General features: G+C 50.5%; 2 protein-coding genes across 9 annotated transcripts in view; one reads left to right on the top strand and one right to left on the bottom strand.

The window, feature by feature from the left end:
• The first annotated feature begins 1,245 nt into the window (after positions 1-1,245).
• DYNC2I2 (dynein 2 intermediate chain 2) lies at positions 1,246-24,948 on the top strand. The gene is made up of 9 exons (XM_041727069.1): positions 1,246-1,431; positions 14,323-14,571; positions 21,341-21,450; positions 21,972-22,129; positions 22,726-22,835; positions 23,364-23,531; positions 23,714-23,946; positions 24,178-24,335; positions 24,586-24,948. The coding sequence occupies exons 1-9, from the start codon at positions 1,246-1,248 to the stop codon at positions 24,822-24,824; spliced, it is 1,611 nt and encodes a 536-aa protein (XP_041583003.1). The 3' UTR covers positions 24,825-24,948.
• SPTAN1 (spectrin alpha, non-erythrocytic 1) overlaps positions 24,946-25,815 on the bottom strand; it is a 62,765-nt gene continuing 61,895 nt past the window's right edge. For all 8 annotated transcript variants that reach the window (XM_041727060.1, XM_041727064.1, XM_041727061.1 and 5 more), the window contains one exon: positions 24,946-25,407. In XM_041727060.1, the coding sequence (XP_041582994.1) occupies positions 25,282-25,407 (126 nt within the window). In that variant the 3' untranslated portion in view covers positions 24,946-25,281. The remainder of the gene's footprint in view (positions 25,408-25,815) is intronic.

Here is a 25,815-nt window from a genome sequence, read left to right as displayed (position 1 = left end):
AATTTTTTCTGGTTCTACTTTCTTTTTAAAGAGATTTCTTCTTTTTTTAAAAAATTGTATCTTATTTACTCATGATAGACAGAGAGAGAGAGAGGCAGAGACACAAGCAGGCTCCATGCAGAGAGCCTGACGCGGGACTCGATCCCAGGAGTCCAAGACCAGGCCCTGGGCTGAAGGCGGCGCTAAACCACCGAGCCACCGGGGCTGCCCTTTTAAGAGATTTCTATTGCATTTCATAGCCGCCCGTCCCCACTGCTGCTAATCTAATCAGTCTTAACTGCCTTGCCCGGAGCAGGGTCCTAACGGGGGCTCGAGGGCTCGGTTGTGCTGTGGTGCAGATGGGCCCCTAACTGGGCAGGTTTCCATCGCTGAGTTCAGGGCTGGAAAAAAAGCAGCCCGGAGGACCTGGTGGGAGGATACCTGCCAAGAAGCCCTCAACCAGGCAGCAACCTGCGGGTTCTTGGGCAAATGTGTTGTGGGCTTTCCTGGGTGACCTGGGCAGTTACTTGTCGGAGCAGTAGCACCCTCATGTGATGTAGAGCAGCTGCTTCTCCCTAGAGTTTTTTTGAGGATTTAATAAGTTCAATATATACATGTCTCTGGGCTCTGCCTGACACGCGATAGGCAATAGCTGGTAGTTATTTAGGCCTTTAGTTTCGATCTAACAAGCATTTTTCTCTATTTGACTTCATTTGGGCCTTCCAATTATCCAACCAAACTCTACCTCCGCATATGGATATTTTAAATCGCCATTCTATAGAGGCGGAGACTGAGAATCAGAGGGCGAGCACTTGGACTAGAGGTGGCTGCAGCTGGGGCCGGCTCTCTTGAGAGCACCCAACTTCTCAGCGGGCTCTGCAACACCCCAGACCCCACAACTCGTCAGCCCGCCGCGGTCCTAGCCTCGCGTCCTGGCAGCCTCTCCTCCTCGTCTCTGCGTCCGGTCGCTCATCGCCATCTTTGAGCCTGGCACGGGGCCGCACTTCCGCACTACGCTCCCCAAACCAGGGGTAGCCGCGCATGCCCAAGCATGCCCCTACTGGGATGACGTATCCAAAACTGGCCATGCTTGTTTCATCCTGGCCAAGAATAATAATTTATCTCGTTCTCCAAAGTCTTGGAGGAGGCGATCTGACCAATTCAAAAATGGTGCGGAGAGCTTCACCTCCTCTCTCTTCCGCTCCGGAGGCGCAGGGACGAAGGTCACGTCGCAATGCGCAGGCGCGGTAGGGCGGAGCTATCTCCATGGCAACCCGCGCTCAACCCAGGCAGCTTTACCCGGCGGGAAGCGGGGGAGCCGAGGCGCTGGCTACAGGCGGGGCTGCGAGTGCGGAGGGGCCCGGGCGGTCAGGGCCGCTGCAGGACGAGACCCTGGGCGTGGCGTCTGTGCCCTCGCAGTGGAGGGGCGTCCAGGGCATCCGCCGGGAGACGGTGAGGGCCCGGACCCGGCTCGGGGCGTCGCGGGCGGGAGGGCGAGGGTCCGCTCGCGGTCTCCGGGCGGCCAAGTGCTGGCGAGCCACCAGGTTATTTCTGTACTTTCACCCACAGAGGCTAACCCTTGCGGTATCCTCGTGCCAGTTGCCCCAGACTCTGAACAATCACAAAAGCAGTTTTTCTTCAAGACTTCTGAAGACCTCATGTTTCGAAGGATTTAGTGTGAACAGCAATGTTTAGGCATTTCCAACTGACTTCACTTAAGAAAAAGACCAGATTGCATTTCGAGGTCGAGATAATCCGGTTTTCTAGCAGCTTAATCAAAAGCACGCATGGCGGGGTGTTTTGAGGAGGTGAGGGGCAGAGCTCCTGGGCACAGGTCTTCTCCGGAGGTGTCTTCGTGCAGACTTTTTTTTTTTTTTTTTTTTAAGATTTTATTTATTCATGAGACACACACACACACGCGGAGGGAGAAGCAGGCTCCATGCAGGGAGCCCGCCGTGGGACTCGATCCGGGCTCTCCAGGATCACACCCTGGGCTGAACGCGCCGCTAAACCTCTGAGCCACCCAGGGATCCCCATTTTTTTTAGACTTTTTTTTTGTAAATATTTTATTTATTTATTCATGAGATACACAGAGAGAGAAAGAGAGAAGCAGAGACAGGCAGAGGGAGAAGCAGTTTGTGCAGACTTTGAGGGCCTCCTGTGTGCCAAGGGCTTTTTTGGCACTGGGACTCCCTTCCTGGAGCTGACATGGGGCCATTTGCAAGGTACAGCCAATAGGCAACTTATGTAATAAGTAAATTATGCTGTGTGCTCCCTAGGAGGTGAATAGTGCCATGGACAAAAGCAAAAGAAGGGTGAGGGATTGAAAGGCTGAATTGGAGAGTGAAGGGGTGGGTGAGCCTCATGAGAAGGTGACATTTAAGGAGCGAGTTAGTCAACAAGATACCTAAGGTAGAGTGGCCAGGCAGGGAAACTGCAAGTGCAAAGGCCCTGGGGTTGGAGCCGATCTTGCATGTTTGAGAGGGCAGAGGGACTGGAGAAGAATGAGGGAAGGGGAAGTGGTCCCCACTGAGGTCAGAGAAGATAAACAGAGGCAGGTCAAGTAGGGCCTTACAGATCATTGTAAGGATGTTGGCTTTTCCTCAGTGAAAATGGGTGCATTGTAGGGTACGGCATATTTACCAGTAGAGAACTCTTAGCTTGCCACCCAAGTGGCCAAGGAGAGCTGAGATCCTCACCAACACTTGTGAACTGTCCATGAAATCTTACTTGAAGACAGATTTCTTGCCTTAGGCCAAAAGTCTGCATGCAGGATTTGATCTGGCTTCAAAGTATTCCCTACTTAACTGCTGCCTAGAAAGGGTTCTAGTGCAAAGCCAAATGGGTATTTTAATTAAATCTGTCCATCCTTATCACAGGTAGATGTATACTTCTTCACATTCGCTTTTAAGAATACTTGAAATAGGGCAGCCCAGGTGGCTCAGCGGTTTAGTGCCGCCTTTGGCCCAGGGCCTGATCCTGGGGGCCTTGGATCGGTCCCACGTAGGGCTCTCTGCCTTTGTCTCTGCCTCTCTCGCTCTCTTGCTGTGTCTTTCATGAATAAGTGAATAAAATCTTTAAAAAAAAAAAAAAAAAGAATACTTGAAGTAGCTCTTTTGCTGAAGACCCAGATTCTAGAAGACTTTAGGTTGGAAACCCTGATTCCAGCTAACTTTTTTTCTTACAGAGAATGAAATGCAGGCAGGTTCATTTTCTTGTGACTATAGTTTTAGCCTGTAGAGTTCTAAGAAGGAATTCGAACTCTTGAGTTGTAAGAGCTTTTATCTGTGAGGGTTGTTTCCTTGGACTGGCATCTCCGGTCCTATTAGAGATTTTTGATTAAGTTGTAAGAATGTTGCAAGGGTTGGGAGAAGAAGGTAAATTACTTTTTTTTCCAAATTAACTTTTATCTCTTTATAAAAGTTAATGTGTTCAAAATTTAGAAAAAAACCGGATATGCAGAAAAAAGAAAAATCATCCCGTTCCCCGTTCAGTTTATACTTGTTCCAACTGTGTTGTCTGTTTTGCCCCATTAAAAAACAAACAAACCTTCCATGTTAAAATTTTTTTTTTGTTGGGAGGGACGCCTGGGTGGCTGAGCAGTTGAGCATCTGCCTTTGGCCCAGGGCATGATCCTGAGGTCCTGGGATCGAGTCCCACATCGGGCTCCCTGCATGGAGGAGCCTGCTTCTCTCTCAGCCTGTGTCTCTGCCCACCCCCCCTCTGTCTTTCATGAATAAATAAAATATTTTAAAAATTATTTTTTAAAAATAATTTCATTTTATTTAGTATCTTTTGATGGGTTGTTAGGCAATTTCGAATTTTTTTTTTAAGGTCATGCTTATTTACTTTTTAAAAAGATTTTATTTATTTATTCATGAGAGACACAGAGGCAGAGACATAGGGAGAGGGAGAAAGGCACCCCAGAGAAAGGCACCTCAGGCACCCCAGAGAAAGCCCAGTGTCTGGGATCAGGATTCTGATCCTAGGAATCCCTGAGACCTGGGATCATGCCCGGTCCGGACTCTCAACCACTGAGCCACCCAGGTGTCCCTCATACTTATTTATTTGAGAGAGCACGAACAGGGGAGAGGGGGCAGAGAGAGAGAAGGAGCAGTAGACTCCTCATTGAGCAGGGAACCAGATGAAGGGCTTGGTCTCAGGACCCCTGGACCATGACCTGAGCCGAAGGCAGACACTTAACTAACCGAGCCAGGCGACCCTTGAATTTTCCTTTTATCAATAAACCCCATGACGAATGTTTTAGCTAATTTTTATTGAAAACAACTCTTTGAGCTAATTTTATTTTTATTTTTTTAAAAACCCGACAGCCCACAGCAAGGAGCGAAGGTTTTTTTTGTTGTTGTTGTTTTATTTTTTTATTTTTTATTTATGATAGTCACACAGAAAGAGAGAGAGGCAGAGACACAGGCAGAGGGAGAAGCAGGCTCCATGCACCGGGAGCCCGACGTGGGATTCGATCCCGGGCCTCCAGGATCGCGCCCTGGGCCAAAGGCAGGCGCCAAAGCGCTGTGCCACCCAGGGATCCCTAAGCTAATTTTAAAATACAGTTCCTTAATTTTCTTAAAAGTCTTTTTGGAAAAGTTGACCATTGGTCTCTGTGTGGCCCATGTAGTGGTGCAATATTCGAATGTGCTTCCATGTTCCAGTGATGGGTTTTTTCTATTTAATTTTTTTGAAATACTTTAATTATTTATTCTACAGAGAGAGGGTGAAGGGTAGAGGGAGAAGGAGAGATAATCTCTAGCAGACTCCTCACTGATCATGGGGTTGTCCTCATGACCCTGAGATCATGACCTGAGCGGAAACCAAGAATCAGACACACCTAACCAACTGAGCCATCCAGTCACTCCTTCTTTTAAAAATTTTTAAAAAGATTTTATTTTTTGGGATCCCTGGGTGGCGCAGAGGTTTAGCGCCTGCCTTTGGCCCAGGGCGTGATCCTGGAGACCCGGGATCGTATCCCACATCAGGCTCCCAGTGCATGGAGCCTGCTTCTCCCTCCCTCTGCCTATGTCTCTGCCTCTCTCTCTCTCTCTCTCTCTCTCTCTCTCTCTCTGTGTGACTATCATAAATAAATAAAAAATTTAAAATAAAAAAAAGAAAAGAAAAGTAGTATCCTTTAAAAAAAAAAAAAAGATTTTATTTTTTAAGTAATCTCTACACCTGATGTGGGGCTCGAACTTACAAGCCAGGTACCCCTTTTCTTTCTTTCTTTCTCTCTTTCTTTCTTTCCCCTTTTCTTTCTAAATATTAATCGTCTTTGGCCTGACTTGAGTTTTCTTGTCATATTCTAATCTGCTCACAGAGGGATAGTGTCCTGGACTTGGTTTGAGCCTGGAATGCAGTCTTTAGAGCTTTGGGCCAGTCAGGTGATCTTCTTCTGTAAAGTGGGTCCATGTGAGAGTACTTGATGAGGGGTTAAATGAGATCATGGGTGAGAAAGCAGTTTGAAAGCCTGGGGTTGCTCAGGTGGATGGTATAGGAGTGTCAGGCACCAGTCCAGCTGCCTGAGATGTAGGGTATGTAATTATCTCCTTGTTCATCCCGCTGTTTCTCAAACTTGGCTGACACTGGAATGTCCTGGAGACTCTTGAAAAATATGGATGTTTGGGTCCTACCTTCAGTAATTCTGGCTTAATTGGCATATGGTGTAACTTAGGAATCTGATTTTATTAATTATCTTATTTTATTTTATTATCTGATTTTTCTCAGGTCATTTTAATGGGTAGCAAAATTTGAGACCGCCAATTAAATGCATCTTTCTTTCCAAGAGCATTACTTTTCTGAAGCCTGATTCTGATCCTAGGAAAATGTGGGTGTGTTTTTTACTAAAAAAAATGGTGGTGAGGTGCTTGGCTGGCTCAGCTGGTAAAGCACATGACTCTTGATCTCAGGGTTGTGAGTTCGAGCTCCATGCTGGCTATAGAGATTACTTAAAAATAAGTAAAATTGTGATAAGATTCACATAATAGAAATTTTACTATTTTATTTTATTTTTTTAAAAGATTTTATTTATTTATTCGTGAGAGAGAGAGATAGAGAGAGAGGCAGAGACACAGGCAGAGGGAGAAGCAGGCACCATGCAGGGAGCCCGACATGGGACTCGATCCTGGGTCTCCAGGATCATGCTCTGGGCCGAAGGCAGGCGCTAAACCACTGAGCCACTCAGGCTGCCCAAATTTTACTATTTTAAGAAAAAGATTTTTATTTATTGGGGAGAGAGAGCATGTGCATGCACGCACTTGCACGCTTGAGAGCATGAGTCTGAGCAGGAGGAGGGGCAAAGGGAGAAGCAAGTTCCCCACTGAGCAGGGAGCCCAATGCAGGGCTGGATTCCAGGACTCTGGGATCACGCCCTGAGTCAAAGGCAGACGCTTAACTGACTGAGCCACCCAGGTGCCCCAGAAATTTTACTATTTTTACGTATACAATTGTCAAGTACATTCAATTTTCAGTGATCACCACTATCTAGTTCCAGAACTTTTCCATCCATGGAATGCATTTTGGACATTTAGATCTTGTCTTCCGTGGACTGTGAGCTCCCAGAGGGTAGGAGAGTGGGTCTTGTGTACTTTTGCACCTCCCAAAGGCACCTGGGAAATACTGGATTGAATAATTTTCCTGTGTGCTGTCTTGTAGGATACATCTCTCCTCTCCTGCTTTGAATTAAATTAGCTGCCTACCTGCGGGCTCTTCTTCCCAGATGGGCTGCTGCTTTCTCATCTTGGTGGCTTCCGTAGGGTATGTCACCCCCTGCTGGAAGGTGTTTGTTTTAACCTGGAGTCTGGCATCTTACAGATTTTCAAGGAGAATTAAATCTGTGGCTCTCTACCTTTGAGTTTGCTAGAGTGTAGATACTAGATTTTTTTTTTTTCCCCAAGGAGCATGAGAAAAGAGTACGAGGTTAAGATGACACCAAGATAGTCTGCAGTAATTGCAGCTCCAAGGTGGTCTAGCACGTCGGCAGCTCCCAGCTTCTATGGAAATGTCTGCTCTTTCCCTCCTCACATGGCTGGCTCCTGGCTTCACGTCAGCCTTTGAATAGCTGTTTTCTGCCCTGATATACTCAAGAGGCAAGTTCACCTGGACAGGAGGTTGTGCCTTGATGTTGGTTCCAGGCTCAGTTATTCTACACTCACGGGGAGGCATCCTGGGACAGTTGTCCATACTGCACTACGAAACTCCTTCAGCTCAACTTTGCATTCCTGCCTCACCTTGTCTGCTCATTTGCCATGAATTGTGCCTCACACTTGGGTCCAGTTGAGGTGGTGCTCACATGTGGGCTTTATAGTGTGTGCATGGAGAGCTGCTGACCTACGCCAGAATCTTCTCTGCTCCTGTCACACCCGCCTTCTCCTTGGGTGTGCAGGACCTGATGGGGAAGGAGGTGGAAGGAAGAAGGCCTTGGGGCTAACAGCAACCTGAAGAAAAGGGAGACTCTGGGGAGGACTAGTGGAAGTGGGCCTGCTGGAAGTGGCTGCTTGTCTCCTGGTCACACTGGACAGCGACAAGCCATTCCCAACACAAGAACCCAGCAGCACCCCTCAGGTGGGCTTGACAGCATTCCTTAGCCTCTGGGGATGAGCCATGTGCTACCCCACCCCAAGTGAAGCCCCAGCCCCCAGAGTAGTGGAGATAGAAAGTGGGGTAGATGTGAGCATGGTCTGTACTGGGTGAGGGTGAAGGGTGATGGATCTTGGGCTGTGGCCCTGGGAAGCATATAAACGGGTGAGGCCAACATGTGGGGGCTGAGTAACAGCAAACCCCCCCCCACCCCCCCCCCCCCCCCCGCCACAGCATCAGCATTACCTGGGGGCTTGTTAGCACAGCACTCTCAGCCCCACTCCAGGAGGCTTGTATTTTAGCAGGCTTCCAGGTGATTTTGGGGCCTGCTCATTGAGAGTGCAGAGCTAGAAAGATCTTGAGGTCTTTTCTACTCTGGAGTCAGATGTGCTGGCTGAGGCTAGTTGGGAGGATGAAATGAGAAGCGGTGTGCTTCTGGTATTTGGTGGCGGTGGTTACTTCCCAGGGGAGTAGCAGGGGCCTCGACCTTCAAACATGTATTTTCTCTGTGGTGATGTATTTCCTCAATTAGAAGACACACCCTGATCCTCAGCCATTTTAACAGATCGTAAGAATTGATGTGTTTCATAAATGACTTGTTTATTTTATTTTATTTATTTATTTTTTAAAGATTTATTTATTTATTTATGATAGACAGAGAGAGAGAGAGAGAGAGAGGCAGAGACACAGGAGGAGGGAGAAGCAGGCTCCATGCCTGGAGCCCGATGTGGGACTCGATCCCGGGACTCCAGGATCGCGCCTTGGGCCAACGGCAGGCGCCAAACCGCTGAGCCACCCAGGGATCCCCATGACTTCTATATTTAATATAGTTTCTCCCCTGAAGAGCTACTATAAAATAGTTGGAATGTTTTTTTTTTTTTTTTTAAGATTTCATTTATTCATGAGAGAAACAGAGAGGCAGAGACACAGGCAGAGGGAGAAGCAGGCTGCCTGTAAGGAGCCCGATGTGGGACTTGATCCCAGGACCCTGGGATCACGATCTGAGCCAAAAGCAGGCGCCCAACCTCTAAGCTCTAAGGCATCCCAGTTGGAATGTTTTATAATCAATATGTCCTAGAGTCAAGAATATGTATATGTTTTATCCTTTTTCTTGAGAGGGTGGGGGGAGGGGTAGAGGAAGAGAGAAAATCTTTTTTTTTTTTTTTTTTTTTTTTTGAAGAGAGAAAATCTTAAGCAGCCTCCACATCCATCTCAGAACTCGGGGGTGGGGTAGAGGGACAGCTTGATCTCACAACCCTGAGATCATGACCTCAGCCGAAATCAACAGTCCCAGACACTTAATCAACTGAGCCACCCAGGCGCCCCATATCTATTTATCTCTACACCCTACGTGGGGCTTGAACTCATGACCTGGAAATCAGGAGTTGGCATGCTCTATTGACTGAGCCAGCCAGGGGCCCCTAGATGTTTTTATTTTTATTTTTTTAAAATATTTTGCTTATTCATTCATGAGTGACACTGAGAGAGGCAGAGACACAGGCAGAGGGAGAAGCAGGCTCTCTGTGGGGAGCCTGATGTGGGACTCAGTCCCAGGACCCTGGGATCATGACCTGAGCCAAAGGCAGATGCTCAGCCGCTAAGCCACCCAGGTGTCCTGAATGTATGTTTTTATTTTTTTATTTATTTTTTATTTTTTATTTTTTATTTTTTTTTAAATTTTTTTTTTAACTTTTATTTATTTATGATAGTCACAGAGAGATAGAGAGAGAGGCAGAGACACAGGCAGAGGGAGAAGCAGGCTCCATGCACCGGGAGCCCGACGTGGGATTCGATCCCGGGTCTCCAGGATCGCGCCCTGGGCCAAAGGCAGGCGCCAAACCGCTGCGCCACCCAGGGATCCCCTGAATGTATGTTTTTAATAAGAAAGTGACTGTTCTACTCATGACTTTGAAGTTGTCCTGCTCCATGTTGGTATCCCCTGGAAGGGTTTCTCTGGCTGGCCGGTTTCTGAATAACCAAGTTGCCAGTGGCACTGGTCAGTCTTTGACCTCAAAGGCAGAGCCCAGTGTTCTGTCGGTGGGTGGTGGCTGGTCTCTAGGCCCAGTGGGGCCATTTCCTCTGTCAATGATGAGTGTTCTGAAACTGATCAGCCAGTCCTAGGTGCCAGCCAGAGACCCCTTATTTCAGAAGTGAGGCCTTGATGGGTGGTGGTCTGGGGGTCAGGGAGCCTTCCCGGAGGTCAGTGTCGGACTCTGGTGGCAGATGACAGCAGTCAGCCACACCAGGCACTTCTCTTCAGGAGGCAGGGGAGTCTCCTGGGCCTCTACGTGGCAGTGCAGGTGGTCCTGAGGAATCAGGCTTTGGGGGCCCACTTCCTCTCAGCTCTGCTCTTGCCATCCCTGCCCTGAGCCCCCTCTCTGCTTGTCTCCTGGTCACACTGTGGCACTGGCTGAATGTTGGGGCCCAAGTTTCCAGGTTGCAGTTCCAAGCCTGTGCTGTCTAACTCGTAAAATCTTTGTCTCTGTTGTAAGGTTCCCAGAGAGACCTAGGTTAGGTCTCCTTCCCATCCAGTGGGCATGATGTTGGGGCATGTTTTTTGTGGCTTGGGTAGGAGTCCTGACATTCTTGGTGTCTTCAGACTCTCTTGGGGGCAGAAGAGCTGGGCTCCCACCCTGGGCTCTGCTCTCTGAGTCTCATTGTCTCCCTCTCTGAGGGGGGCTTCAGACTCCAAAGCATGGAGGAGCCTGGTCATCTTGGTTTGAGAATTGTTTCCCTGAGCCACGCCTCCCAGTGTGATTAAAGTCTGCCCCCCACCCCCCAATAAAGTCTGGCCCCAGTACCTTTTTCCCTGCAGTACCTCTGCCTGGGAGATGTGGGAGGCAGGCTACAGCCCAGCATCCCTAACACTCTCCTTCCTGGCCTTGCCAAGGCCTAGGAAGCAAGGATTCCCCCTTGGCTACAGCTCCTTTTCTGACATCTCAGATGGGAGTGTTGGTCCAGTCACACACTGCCTGGAATGAGAGGTACCATTGATACAGGGTGGCCTTGGGCAAGCCCTTACCTTCTGGAGGCCTTGGAGCTCCATCCCCAGATAGTCTGGGCTAGATCAGGGTCAGGCCAGATACTTGGGTCTTTTTTTTTTTTTAATATTTTATTTATTTATTCACGAGAGACACAGAGAGGCAGAGACACAGGCAGAGGGTAGGAGAAAGAGGCTCCATGCAGAGAGCCCAATGTGGGACTCCCAGGAATCCTGGATCCTGCCCTGAGCCCAAAGCAGATGCTCAACCACTGAGCCACCCAGGCGTCCCCAGATACTTGGATCTTGAACCATAGGAACCTACTTCTGTGTCCCAGAACTAAAAGAGTAATGGTGGTTTCCTTCCAGTTCACAGAAAAAAACATTGCTGGTGCAGTTTCATTGGTTTTGAGTTTTCATTTTCTCCCTAATTTTCTCTAGTGTTTTGACATTTGTTACTTGCCTGAGTAAGCAAGCAGCAAAGAAGTATTAGTAGAGATAGCGGGGAACCTGAGTAGCTCAGTCGGTTGAGCATCTATCTGCCTTTGGCTTGGGTCATGATCCCAGGGTCCTGGGATTGAGCCCCATGTGAGGCTCTCTGCTCAGTGGAGAGTCTGTTTCTCCCTCTCCTGCCTGCCCCACCCCACCCCCTTTGTGCTCTCTTACTCTCTGTAAAATAAATAAAATCTTAAAAAAAAAATAATACTAGTAGAGATAGTTGGAGAGGTGACAGCTCGCTGTCTCTTGTGGACATTTTTGCTTTACATTAGGACACTGGGTAACATTCTTTTAGAAACATTTTTTTCCGGGGATCCCTGGGTGGCGCAGCGGTTTGGCACCTGCCTTTGGCCCAGGGCGCAATCCTGGAGACCCGGGATCGAATCCCACGTCGGGCTCCCAGTGCATGGAGCCTGCTTCTCCCCCTGCCTGTGTCTCTGCCTCTCTCTCTCTCTCTGTGACTATCATAAATAAAAATTAAAAAAAAAAAAAAAAGAAACATTTTTTCCGAGTTCATCTGACATGATTAGTGGCCAGGACGTGGGGCTATTTGGGTGTGAACACCATGACCCAGAGACAGTTTGGTGTTGAGGGGGTCAGAGGACCTGGATCCAAGCCCTGTTTATGTGTTTATGCCATGTGAACTTGGACAAGTTACTTCTGTGTCTCAGTTGTCATGCAAAATAGAATTTCCTTCATGGGTGATTGTGAGCATGAATAAGATAGGTGAGAACTCTGGGGACAGTGCCTGAGTGAGTGCTTAGTGACCAACCATCTTACCATTCTCGTGGCTTCTGGAACTTTGATTTTCACCCAGTCTCTTAGAATTTTGGCTCAGCCTGTATACTTTTTTTTTTTTTAAAGATTGATTGATTGATTGATTTATGATAGAGAGAGAGAGAGAGGCAGAGACACAGGCAGAGGGAGAAGCAGGCTCCATGCAGGGAGCCCGACGCAGGACTCGATCCTGGATCTCCAGGACCACACCCCGGGCCAAAGGCAGGCGCCAAACCGCTGAGCCACCCAGGGATCCCCTCAGTCTGTATACTTTCTGATCCCCATGCCCATCCATGAACTCCTCAATGTGCACACTCCATTGGTACTGCGGCGCTCCTCCAGTGCTGTGGCTTCAGGTCATGTCTCTGTTGGATGCTCTCCAGAGCCTCATGCCTTCTGACCAGTCTCGGGATCCTTGACGCCTCCACTGCTTTTATGTTCTCTTCTTCCAGAATCTGCCATCACATCCCACTGTGGTCACACCTGCTCTCCGCTCCTCACTCTGCCTGAGCCGCCCCAGAGGCATGGCCCTGCTTTCAGCCACTCTGTGGCTCACACCTAAAGGTGTGGCTCTCAGACACGTCCTGGCCTTGCCTTTGCTCACATGCCGCCCTCCTCACCCCGTGCGGCCGGGCACGCTGCCTGCTCCAGTCTGAGTGTGGGGCCTTTTCTACTGTAAGGTTTTGCTCTGGGCTCCCCACCCTCAGCCCCTGCCCCTGTCTGGGACCCTCTCCTGCAGCTCTCTACTTGTCCTTCACACCTCAGTTCAAGTGCCACTTCCCTAGAGGCCTTGCCAGCTGGTCCCTTCTCTCCCACACCTTCACTGCACTTAGCGCTGTAGGTAGTTGATGGGTTTTTCTTGTTTCTATATCCTAGGCCCCTGTGGAAGCTCCTTGGGCACAGGAATCTTGCATGTTTTTGTTTTCTGCTGTATCGATAGTACCCAGACAGTGCCTGGCAAGTGGATACTCAGTAAATAATTGTGTGTGTGTGTGTGTGTGTGTGTGTGTATGTGTAGCATAGTGGAGAAATAGATAACATATATATAGTATATATTTATAACATATAGTGTATATAGTATATGTATATTTAAAACATATATAGTATATAGTATATATATGTAGTATATATATATTTATAACATTAATAGTATATATATAACATATAGTATTATGGTTTTAATGAAATGAGTTTGTGCCAAATACCACACAAAGTGCAGGGGATATAAAGAGAGATCAGACCAGGTTCTGAAGCTGGAGCAGCTCAGTTTAATGGGAGGTAGATAAGCAAAGAGAATTTTGTGGAATGTGAAGGGGAGCGTGGGGACAAATGTTTCATGTTCTAGCAAGACCTGCTCTCATGTGGGTTCAGCTCCCTTCCTTCAGGCGTACTAGCGCTGGCCTAGTGCCCAGCACTGCCCAAGATGGGGGCACAAGGGTCTGGGCCTCATCATTGCCCTGTGTGTTCAGGTGCCTGGTGAGGGGCCACATGAGCAGAGCCACTTGTAAGACAGAGATGTGTGGTAGAGGGCCCCTGTTTGGTAAATGATGGGTTGTGTCCGTAAGAGAGAGGCTGATCTGTTGTCTGTCCCTGTGCCCAGCTAAACAGGGGCAAGGGATTGGAGGCAGATGGCAGGGTGGAGAAAAGAGGCAGCCGGGGAGAAGCCTGCCTACTAGCTCATTACAGACATACTCGCTTTTTTTTTTTTTTAATTTTTAAAATTTATTTATGATAGTCACACAGAGAGAGAGAGAGAGAGGGGCAGAGACACAGGCAGAGGGAGAAGCAGGCTCCATGCACCGGGAGCCCGACGTGGGATTCGATCCCGGGTCTCCAGGATCGCGCCCTGGGCCAAAGGCAGGCGCCAAACCGCTGCGCTACCCAGGGATCCCGACATACTCGCTTCTTTTGATCATGCGGGGGGGGGGGGGGATCTTGGACAGTGCCTGCCAAGGGAGGGAGATGCCATGGGGTAATTGTGCTGGTCCCCAGGTTTGAGGTGCTTCCATGTGCTGGTTGAGATGACCACTGCTGGCTCTAATGTTACATGATTCTTATTATTGTCAGTATCTTCAAAAGGGTGCTCTTAAAAAAAAAAAAGGGGACACTTCTGCATCCTCTCCAAATAGTGTCATAGTGTTAACCAAAAGTCCTGAGTCAGGCTCTTACTGGGTCATGTTGGCTGACCCTGGACCACTCACTGTGACTCAGGGCGCATAGGAGGTTTGGGGAGGTCCTCTCCACCCACAGCACACAGATCGGGCTCATCCTTTGGAAGATGGGCCAATTACAAGAGGAAGGGGGCAGACAGGGTGACAGGTTTGGGGAGGTCCTCTCCACCCACAGCACACAGATCGGGCTCATCCTTTGGAAGATGGGCCAATTACAAGAGGAAGGGGGCAGACAGGGTGACCAGGGGCCTGAAGGTAAGTGGCCGCATGGGAGGCAAGTGGGCGGGCGGGTGAGGCTGGGTAGTAACTGCTGGGTTGTGACTTCTGCAGAAAAGTTGCCAGACGGCGAGCATTGCCACTGCGGAGGCGGCTGCCCAGACCTGGAAGCATGTGGATGCCGAGGTACAGACGGAGGCTCCTGTGCCGGTCGGTGTGCTGCCCGCATCCCAGTACGACGGCCCCCGGCTTGCAGCCTTTCTTCGGAGGGTGGAGGCCATGGTTATTCGAGAGCTGAACAAGAACTGGCAGAGCCACGCTTTTGACGGCTTCGAGGTGAATTGGACTGAGCAGCAGCCGACGGTAGGGAATCGGCCAGTGCGGCCTGGAATAGCCCCTCACCTTTGCTGCTGCTCAGTCCTCAGCCCTGTGTTCTTTTTGTTTTTTTTTTTTTTTTTTCAGCCCTGTGTTAAAGTCCTTTTTTTAACCGCCCAGATATTGATAATAGCAATAATAGTAACAGCGTTTACTGAGCTCTTATATTTTGCCAGGTGTATAGTTTTTTTGTTGTTGTTGTTTTAAAGATTTTATTTATTTCTTTGAGAGAGAGTGAGAGAGGGATCCCTGGGTGGCGCAGTGGTTTAGCGCCTGCCTTTGGCCCAGGGCGCGATCCTGGAGACCCGGGATCGAATCCCACGTCAGGCTCCTGGTGCATGGAGCCTGCTTCTCCCTCTGTCTGTGTCTCTGCCTCTCTTTCTCTCTCTGTGACTATCATAAATAAATAAATAAAAATTAAAAAAAAAAAAAAAAGAGAGAGAGTGAGAGAGATCACAGAGGAAAAGTGAGAAGCAGACTCGGCACTAAGGGGAGGGCCTGATGTGGTGTTCAATCCCAGGACCTTGAGATCATGACCTGAGCCAAAGGCAGACACTCAACCCACTGAGCCACCCAGATGCCCCAGCCAGGTGTATAGTTTTATAAGAGTAAGTCATCGAGGGGCACCTGGGTGGCTCAGTCGGTTAAGTGGCTGCCTTTGGCTCAGGTCATGATCCCAGGGTCCTGAGATCAAGCCCTGCATTGGGGTCCCTGCTCATTGGAGAGCCTATGGCTCCCCCAGGTTATGTGCATGCACTCTTTCTCTCTTGCTCTCTCTCTCTTTTTTTTTTTTTTTTTTTAAGATTTTTATTTATTCATTCATGAGAGTGACAGAGAGAGAGGCAGAGACACAGGCAGAGGGGGAAGCAGGCTCCATGCAGGGAGCCCCACGTGGAACTTGATCCCAGGACCCCGGGATCATGACCTGAGCTGAAGGCAGACGCTCAACCGCTGAGTCACCTGGGCATCCCTCTCTCTCTCTCTAAGATTTTATTTATTTACTTGACACAGAGAGATAGAGATAGAGAGAGAGAGAGAGAGAGAACACAAGCAGGGGAAGCTGCAGGCTCTCCACTGAGCAGGGAGCCCAATGCAGGGCTCAATCCCAGGACCCTGGGGTCATGATCTGAGTCAAAGGCAGATGTTTAACTGACTGAGCCACCAAGGTGTCCCATCACTCTCTCTGTCTCAAATAAATAAATAAATAAAATCTTAAAAAAAAGGGTAAGTCATCAAGGCTTCCCTGCTGTCAAGAAGTAAGTGCATGGTTACATTGGTCCACAGCTAGGAGGTACTGGTAGGTACAGGTGGAAGACTGAGCTGAAGTGACTTTTCCAGGATCACACAGAGCTAGTCAGCAGTAGAGGCAAGATTTGAAACCAGGAAGTCTGTGGACCGAAATTTTTTTTTTTTTTTGGACCGAATTTTCTCACCACTACTTGGCTGTGCCTCCCCATGCAGCGTACAGTGAGTGCTCTCTGTGTCATCTCATTCACTCCTCAGCCCTGGGATGATCTCTATTTTATGTCAGGCCCAGAGAGGCTTAGTGACTTGTCTGTGGTCACACCGCTTTCATGGGGCAAGCTGGGATGTGAGCCCTGGTCGGTATCACTACTTTGCTCCAGTGACTTCAGCGTCTCCAAAGCTCCGTTCAGAGCTGTCACCCTGTCTACTCAGGTGTCCAGCCTCACTGACATCCCAGGCTTTGAGATAAGGGAGCCTCTGAATGATTGGGGGGCTCTTGGCCCTGGCTTCATGGGCCTCAGCCTCTCCTCTGGACAGGCTGCTTGCTCAGTGCTACATGCCCTTGACCAACCCCAGAGCCTTAGTGTTCTGGGCCAAACTTTTTTTATACAATGCTTTCTTCCTCGGGAAACAGATGAGTAACTCTGTATTCAGAGGTCATAAGCCCTGCTCTAGCCCCTCCTCCTCCTCTGCCTTCTTCCCACCAAGTCATAGGAAGGCATGGGAGAGTCAATTTGTTTGAGGGAAATCCTCAACATCATTCTGGAAAGCACTTGCTGAGGCCACACCCCATTGGGCCATCCCTGAATCTTTGTAAAGCTGAACACAGGAAGGGCTCAGTGACCAGGTAAGATCTCAGCACGTCCTTCATCCTTCGCGCCTTGCCCTCACTGATGCCCCACACTCCCCATTTTACAGTTGCATTTAGAGGTTAAGTTTCTGCTCTTTATTTGTAGCACTTCCCTCATTTCTATGGATTAATTTGGTCCAAGCCTGTATTACTTTCTCCCCCTTTACAAAATATCTGACTACAGAAGCAACATGTGTTCATTATAACAAACCCAGGCATTACAGAGACACAGAGCATATACTGTGTGGACAGAGGGAGGGAACACGGTGTTCCCAGGCCTCAGCTGTTTCCTGTAGTACACGCTACACTAACACAGCATCCCATCATTACTAGTGTTTGTCGTTGAGAACATTTCTTTGTTTTTTTTTTAAGATTTTATTTATTCATGAGAGACACAGAGAGAGAGGCAGAGATACAGGCAGAGGGAGAAGCAGGCCTCCCGTAGGGAGCCTGATGTGGGACTCCATCCCGGAACTCCAGGATCATGCCCTGAACCAGAGGCAAGATACTCAACTGCTGAGCCACCCAGGCATCCCAAGAACATTTCTTTTTTTAAGATTTTATTTATTATTTATTTGACAGGGAAAGAGAGAAAGAGAAGGGGCAGGGGGAGAGGGAGAAGCAGGCTCCCCATTGAGTAGGGAGCCCGACTTGGGGCTGATCACAGGCCATCATGACCTGAGCCAAAGGGAGACTCTTAACCATCTGAGCCACTCAGGTGCCCCAAGCACATTTTAAACAAAAAATGGAAAGCACTATACGTTTTCTTTATGAGTTTTCTCACTTGCCAGAACTTTCCATGTTAGTTCCTGTGCAGTGGCTGCGCTGTGTCCCACCGCAGACATCCATCCTTCATCTCAGTCCCCTGTGGGACTCAGCGAGGTATCCTGCAGAAACAGGCGGACTGGTGGGCCATAGGGCAGCACCCTCTGAGTGGCAGCATGGTAGCTGCCTCATGGCCATGCGTCTGAGCGGGTTTTGGAATGCCAGGCAGACCAGAGCCTACAAGTTGGCTATCGTATTAACAACGTCAGCGAATCTCTCTCTCTCGTTGCTTCTTTTGCATCAGTGTTGTATTGATTTCCTCAAAGCAGGGTTATTATTTTGGCCGTTGGGGGTTTTTCTGTGTCTACTTCTGCTGTCACAGTGTTGGTCTTATCATTTCATGACTGTCCTTGGCACCACTGCAGTGGCTGCCGAAGGGCCGGCATGCTGCTCTCATAGAGAAACCATGATTTCAGATTTCTCAAAACAATGTGACAACCTTGGAGGGACACTTAGAAATCAAAGATGAGGGAGTGATCACCCCAGGGGCTACCACCAGGACTTCTGACCTCCTGGCTCTGCTGGTTCCTTCCTCTTGTTTTGCACACATGTGTGGACAGCTGTGTGTCACGGTAACTGATCTTGGGGTCTTTTCTGGTTGGAAGCAAAGCCCATTCTGTGTTGTCAGGTAGCTCCAGAGACTTCACACTTGTCTGTCTGTCTGTCTGTCTGTCTGTTTGTTTGTTTGTTTATTTATTTATTTATTTTAAAGATTTTATTTTTATTTATTCATGAGAGACACAGAGACATAGGCAGAGGAAGAAGCAGGCTCCGTGCAGGGAGCCTGACGTGGGACTCGATCTCGGGTCTCCAGGATCACACCATGGGCTGCAGGCGGCGCCAAACTGTTGTGCCACCAGGGCTGCCCCACGCTTGTCTTTTTAAAATACCACCTCCTGTTTCATCCGCACACTTTATTTTTTTGAGCCAAGTTTATCAAGGTGTGTTCTCTATGCGGGTCAGCTCACCGTTAGTGCTGTTCTGAGTCTTGGCAAACACACGGCCACCGTGTTGAAGGTGCGGAGCATCCCCATCTTCTACCTGCAGTCCCATCTTCAGATTTTCAGTTGTTCTGGTTGTTGCACTTATAAGTAGTGTTATGACAAACACTTTATTGGAACCAGAACCCAGATCAGGAAACCAAAAGTAGGGGATCCCGGTGGCTCAGTGGTTTAGCACCTGCCTTCGGCCCAGGGCATGATCCCTGATAAGGAGTCCTGGAATGGAGTCCCACGATCGAGTCCCACGTCGGGCTCTCTGCATGGAGCGTGCTCCTCCCTCTCTCTCTCTCTGTCTCTCTCATGAATAAATAAATAAAATCTTAAAAAAAAAAAAAAAAAGGAAACCAAAAGTAGTGAGACCTCAAAGGTTTTCTTGAGTTCCTTCCACTTCCTACCCCACCATACAGCTTTTCTTTTCTTTTCTCTTTTCTTTTCTTTTCTTTTCCTTTTTCTTTTCTTTTCTTTTCTTTTTCTTTCTTTTTCTTTCTTTCTTTCTCTTCTTTCTTTCTTTCTTTCTTTCTCTTTTCTTCTTTTTTTTTTTTTTTTTTTTTTTTTTTTTAAATTTTATTTATTTATGATAGGCACACAGTGAGAGAGAGAGAAGCAGAGACATAGGCAGAGGGAGAAGCAGGCTCCATGCACCGGGAGCCCGACGTGGGATTCGATCCCGGGTCTCCAGGATCGCGCCCCGGGCCAAAGGCAGGCGCCAAACCGCTGCGCCACCCAGGGATCCCTCTTTTCTTCTTTCTTTCTTTCTTTCTTTCTTTCTTTCTTTCTTTCTTTCTTTCTTTCTTTCTTTCTTTCTTTCTCTTCCTTTCCTTTCTTTCCTTTCTTTCCTTTCTTTCCTTTCTTTCCTTTCTTTCTTTCTTTTCTTTCTTTTCTTTCTTTCCTTTCTTCTTTCCCCTTCCCTTCCCGTACAGTTTGGGGTGCCTTGGTGGCTTGGTTGGTTAAGCATCTGCCTTTGGCTCGGACCATGATCTTGGGGTCCTGGGATTGAGCCCTGCATTCGGCTCCCTGCTCAGCAGGGAGTCTGCTTCTCCCTTTCCCTCTGCCCTGCCTCCTTCCGCATGTGCATGTGTGCTCCCTCTCTCTTTCTCTCAAATATAAATTAAAAATCTTAAAAAAATAAAGTGTACAGTTCAATAAGTCTTTATGTTTCTAGAGTCGTACGACACTGGCACAATTTTAGAACATTTTCATTACCCACCAAAAGACAGCCCATATCCACTAGCAGTCACTTCTCATTTCCCTCCAGATCCCTGGGTGTCCCTCCTCTCTCTGTCTATAGATTGTCTAATGTGGATGTTTCACATAAATGGAGTTGTATACGAAGCAGTCTTGGTGACTGGCTTTTTCACTTGGCAGAATGTTTGGCGAGGCTGGTTGTGTCCTGGCTCTTTCCTTCCTGTAGCTCAGTAGTCCTTCCCCCACTGAGAGATGCATCGCATTGGTCAGCTGGTGGACATTCTGGCTGGTAGGAATAACACTGTGAACATTTGTGTACAAGTTTCTGCGTGAACAGTGTTTTCAGTTCTCTTGGCTGTGTACATAGGAGCGGAATTGCCGGGTCATATTAGAGATCTGTATTTCAGCTTTTGAAGAAACACCAGATTGTTTTCCCACGGTGGTCATGCCATTCTGTCCTCTTGCTAGCAGTGAGTGACAGTTACCACCATACAGCGTTTTACACTTTTTAGGTTCTTTCTATTGGATACTTTATTTATATGGGGTCATGAGGTCAAGGAGCAGTCAGCTTTTCACACGGGTTTTGATCTGTGCTGCAAATCCTGTCCCAGAAACCTTGGGCTGACCGCTCATGGTGGCCAGCATTGCCAGCCTGCTCTGGGCTGTGAAAGAAGATGCTAGACCTTTGCGTATAAAGGCCTGTGGCACCAAGTATAGTCACTTTGTTGTGAAGCCATCACTACCATCCAGTTCCAGAAGCTAAAGCTTTTATTGTTGTTTTGAATGGGGCGGAGGGGCAGAGGGAGGAGGAGAATCTTAAGCAGGGGTCATCCTTGAGTGCAGACCCCAACATGGCGCTCAGTCTCATAACCCTGAGATCATGTCCAAAGCTGAAAACGAGCCAGACCCTTAACCCACCATGCCACCCACGTGCCTCAGAAGCCAAAGCTTTTTTTCTTTTTTTTTAATTTTTTTTTTTAATTTTTATTTATTTATGATAGTCACAGAGAGAGAGAGAGAGGCAGAGATACAGGCAGAGGGAGAAGCAGGCTCCATGCACCGGGAGCCTGACGTGGGATTCGATCCCGGGTCTCCAGGATCGCGCCCTGGGCCAAAGGCAGGCGCCAAACCGCTGCGCCACCCAGGGATCCCCAGAAGCCAAAGCTTTTGAAATGGTCTGTAGAACAGGGTCTAACTCTGATCCACAACCTGGCATCTACCCTGGTTTATAAGATCCTTTCTTCTGGGTTTTTCGAAGTATCCTGGTGAGGAGTGGTGTTCGTTTTTTATTGTTTTTTTTTTTTTAAGTTTTTTTTAGTATTTTTTTTAAGATTGTATTTATTTATTCATGAGACACACACACAGAGGGAGAGGCAGAGGGAGAAGCAGCCTCCATGCAGGGAGCCTGATGTGGGACCCCATCCCAGGTCTCCAGGACTACACCCTGGGCTGAAGGCGGCGCTAAACTGCTGTGCTACTGGGGCTGCTCGAGGAATGGTGTTTGGATGAAGCCTCCACATTTCCCTCCAGGACTGGGCAGTAGACTTTGATGGCTGGGAGGTCCAAACCTCTGTGTATTTTTTTAGGTGCCTACAAGGTAACCTGTTGGTTGGCTCTGGGCTCAGGGTTGGGGATGGTCTGTCTCTTGCAGGTGACCTGTCTGCACACCCTGGGCTACCCTCCAGCCCAAGGGCAAGGTCTGCATGTGACCAGTGTCTCTTGGAATACCACGGGGTCTGTGGTGGCCTGTGCCTATGGCCGGTGAGTGGCAGCAGGGGAGGCTGCAGGGCAGTGGAAGGTCTGGAGACTGGTCTAAGCCTCTTTCCCTGTCTTTTTGGTGAAGGGTTGACCTGGGGCTTGGCCGTTCTGGAGTCTTTTTTTCCTCAAGGCTGCCTGGGCACCAGGTTGGCTGGAAAGAGCCGAGGAGGGAGGGGCTTAGCACCCAGGAGTCCCGGTGCCCACCTGCCAGCACAGGGCAGTGAGCCCTGGGCCTGCCTCCTTTTCTGTATGAGCTCTTTCCTGATGTGCCAGGGCTCCCCCACCCTGCCGTTGTGTAGACCCATCCTTGGTTCCCTGGAACCCTTTTCTTGAGGTCATAGCCTTGAAGTGCCATGGAGATTCCTGTGCCACTTCAGTACCTGGTACAGTCTGGGTGTGGCAGGGACGCAGAGGCTGATTTGTTTGGGGTGGGCTGGGGGATTGGTGGGTTAGGAGATAGGAGTAAGGGGGGGGGATGAGTCCTGGCCTCGAGGCAGAGCCAGCTCGGGCTCATTCCTGTGCAGGTTGGATGATGGGGACTGGAGCACCCTGAAGTCCTTCGTGTGTGCCTGGAACCTGGACAGGCGAGGCCTGAACCCCCAGCAGCCATCGGCAGTGGTGGAGGTGCCCAGCGCCGTCATGTGCCTGGCCTTCCACCCCACGCAGCCGTCCCATGTTGCAGGTGAGCCTTGAGCCTGCCTCACTCTGCTTCCTTCTGTGCAGAGGGTGGCCAGAGGTGAGCTCTCCACTGCGCCCTGAGCCCCCAGGCACGGCTAGAGCGAGTCCGCTGTGGGGGAGAGAGTGTGGAGAGAGAGTGTAGGTGGCCGTGATCCCTGGGCTCAGGTGAGGATGCTGAGCGGGCTGTGCCAGGTATGGCATTCGGAGGAGGAGCAGGAGGCGGGGAGGCTGCAGAACTGGCAGAGGGTTGTCGTGGAGTCTTGTTGGGGTGTGGGCTGTGTAAGGGTATAGCCCAGTCAGGACCAGAGGCAGGGTGACGTGGGCACCCTCGGGGAGCGTCAGTGGTGATTGGGGCCACACGTGTTGGGAAGAGGGGGTTGTCCTGGAGGGAGGAGTTGGGTACCGGGCCGAGATCAGCCTGGTAGCAGGAGAAGCTTCCTGGGGCATGTGAGGCTTGCAGGGGGCTGGGGTGTGAGGCTGAGGCTGAGGGCCAAACCAACTTTCCTCAAGGTGGTTTTGGGGAAGTGGTTCCACATCTTGGCTCCGCAAGTGGGAAGAGAAGCCGGGGTGCAGGGTGTGAGTCAGCTCTTGGTCCCACAGGTGGGCTGTACAGTGGCGAGGTGCTGGTGTGGGACATGAGCCATCCTGAGGACCCGCTGCTCTGGCGAACGGGCCTGACAGACGACACACACACGGACCCCGTGTACCAGGTCAGAGCTGTGGGCTGCTGCTTGGGGGGTTGGAGGAGGCCCCATCCCTTTCCCCCCAAGCTGTGCTGTCACAGGCCTGCTTCTCGAGGCCAAGTAGGAGCGAGGGCGCCCGCCTGGCACAGCTGCGGCCGAAGGTCACCGGGGAGTTGGCGGCTGGACAGCTGCTTTCAGTATTCTCAGAGGCCTCAGGGCATGAGTCACATTCCACCCCCTCTCTTGGCTCACCCCCAGGGCCCTGGGCTGCTCCGGCATGCCCCCCTCACCCCAAGCTGCCACAAGAGGCACCCTGCTGTCCTGGCCTGCCCACTGTCCTGGCCTGCCCGGGCTCAGGGAGGGACCTCTGCAGCCTGGGAACTGCCGCCTGCCCCGGAGTGTGAGGTGGCTCCAGGCCTACCCCAGAATCCTCCTTGTTTTCCTAGAAGGGGCAGGTGGGGCGGAGGGGGACCGTTGGGTCTGTTGGGAGGTGGGGGGGCAGGCTGGGAACAAGCAGCTTTTCCCCAACCTTGGACCCGCATCCTGTCGCCCCAGGTGGTTTGGCTTCCGGGGCCCCGCCACAGCCACCGCTTCCAGGTGTTGAGTGCGGCCACGGATGGGAAGGTGCTGCTCTGGCAGGGGGTCGGGGCAGGCCAGCTGCAGCTCACGGATGGCTTCGCACTGGTGGTGCAGCAGCTCCCGAGGAACACCAGGCTGAGGAAGGTATGTGAGGCCCCATGAGCAAGCCTCCGGTGGGAGGGGGCAGGCAGCTCCAGCACCGGTGCTACCGGTCGGTCGAGAACTTCTTGACCTCCTTGGGCCACGGCGCCCATTCGAGTGACGGGCTCTTTGGGACTCTGGGCCTGGATTCCCTTGGCTCTTCCCTGCCGTTCATCTCTCCACAGCCTCCCCGGGGAGAGACTGAGGTGGGCGCCACGGCGGTGGCCTTCTCCAGCTTTGACCCCAGCCTTTTCGTTCTGGGCACGGAAGGCGGCTTTCCACTCAAGTGCTCCCTGGCGGCGGAAGAGGCCGCCCTCACGCGGAGGCCTAGCTCCGTGCCCCTGCGGGCGCCGGCACAACTGATCTTCTCTCCTCACGGGGGTCCCATCTACTCTGTGAGCTGTTCCCCCTTCCACAGGTAGAGGAGGCCACCGGGCACCGGGAGGGCGAGGGGGCCCCACAGAATTGCTGAAAGGGCCTGCAGTCTATCTTGGGCCCAGCTTTTCCCCATTTGAGCTCTTGTGCCCAGAGGGCATTGGGCCCTCATTCCCTAAAAGGGTCCCTGGTTTGGGGGTCCAGGGAGGCCCAGTGGACCAAGACACCCAGCACTCACCCCCTTGCCTGGCTCTCTGCCTTGCATCCTGTCTAGGAACCTTTTCCTGAGCGCAGGGACGGACGGCCACATCCACCTGTACTCCATGTTGCAGGCCCAGCCCCTGGCATCCCTGCAGCTGTCCCACAAATACCTGTTTGCTGTGCGCTGGTCCCCAGTGCGCCCTTTGGTGTTTGCAGCCGCTTCTGGGGAAGGTAGGAAAGAGGACACCAGACTCTGATCCACTTAAGTGCCGTGGGCCCTGCACATATCTGGAATTCTGAGCCGGGAGAGACACACGGGGCCGGGAGGACTCCCTCGTGTGGGAAGGGTTGCTGAACCAGGCAGTAGCCTTACTTTGTGCTGTGGCCCATAGTTTCTCTTCCCAGGTGCACGGGGAACTTAGAAGAGAGGCAGAGGCTATTGGTTGGGGCCTCTTGGCCCATGAGTCTCTCTCATCTGCAGGTGATGTGCAGCTGTTTGATCTCCAGAAAAGCTCCCAGAAACCCACAGTTTCAATCAAGCAAACCCAGGATGAAAGCCCTGTCTACTGTCTGGAATTTAATCACCAGCAGACTCAGCTTCTGGCTGCTGGCGACGCCAAGGGCACAGTAAAGGTATGGCAGCTGAGCACCGAGTTCACAGAACAAGGACCCCGGGAGACTGAGGATTTGGAGCAGCTGGCAGCTGAGGTGGCCACCTAAGTGACAGCAGGGCTCCGTGGGTGGGGGTGGAATGCCCCCAAATATGGGGGCAGGTGGGGTGAGGCCACACCTGTGCTGAGCTGTGGATTTCTCATAGAAGCTCAATGAAGACAACATGAACTTACGGGGGGAAGAGTCCTTTATTTGTCTTTTACATGAAAACAAAATGGAGGGGGGAGAACAAGAAGGGAAATAGCCAGCTGTTTAGATTTCTCGAGTCGGAATGGGGCAGCTGGCTTCACAACAGGAATCTGGGTCCCCACAACCACAGGGCAAGTGCCACTGGACCAGAAGTGGCTTAGTGAAGCACCATTTCTACTAAGTCTTATCCCAAGCTAAGCAGACATAAGCTTACAGTGAGAGGTGACACTGGAATACTTGAGCACAGAGAGGAGGTGACATGCAGCAAGGTGACGGTGGGGCAGGCAGCGCAGGCCAGGCTAGGCTGGGAGCAGGATCAGTTCACAAAGAGCGAGCGGGTGAACTCCACGTAGTCGAAGGCAGTGGGGAGTTCGCGGCCCTTGCCATCCACGTAGGGCTTCATGTGGGAGACGCAGTAGTCGGCTTGTTCTCGAGTCAGGTTCTGGTAGGAAAGAGGCTGCGGTCAGCCCAGCCCCACTGCCCTGGGGTGTTGGGGGACATGGGGAACACCTGAGCTCGGAGGCTGCAGCTGGTTCTATGAGCTTGGATGGACAGGTCTGGGCTGAGTTTCAGTGGTAAATAGGGATAAGATGCCCCCAACACAGAAGTCAAAAGGGAGGTGCTGTTAATTTAGATTCTGGTCTGGCCCTGGGGCAACCTCAGGTTTTACTAAAGATTTTATTCATTTATTCATGAGAGAGACACAGGCAGAGGGAGAAGCAGGCTCCATGCAGGGAGCCTGATGCAGCACTTGATCCTGGGACTCTAGGATCTCGCCCTGGGCCAAAGGTAGGCACTAAACCGCTGAGCCACCCGGGGATCCCAGGTTTTACTTTTCAAAGGAAACCTC

The sequence above is a fragment of the Vulpes lagopus genome, chromosome 12 (genome assembly GCF_018345385.1).
Source record: "Vulpes lagopus strain Blue_001 chromosome 12, ASM1834538v1, whole genome shotgun sequence".
Classification (NCBI taxonomy): domain Eukaryota; kingdom Metazoa; phylum Chordata; class Mammalia; order Carnivora; family Canidae; genus Vulpes; species Vulpes lagopus.
This window is presented reverse-complemented; position numbering and strand designations above follow the sequence as displayed.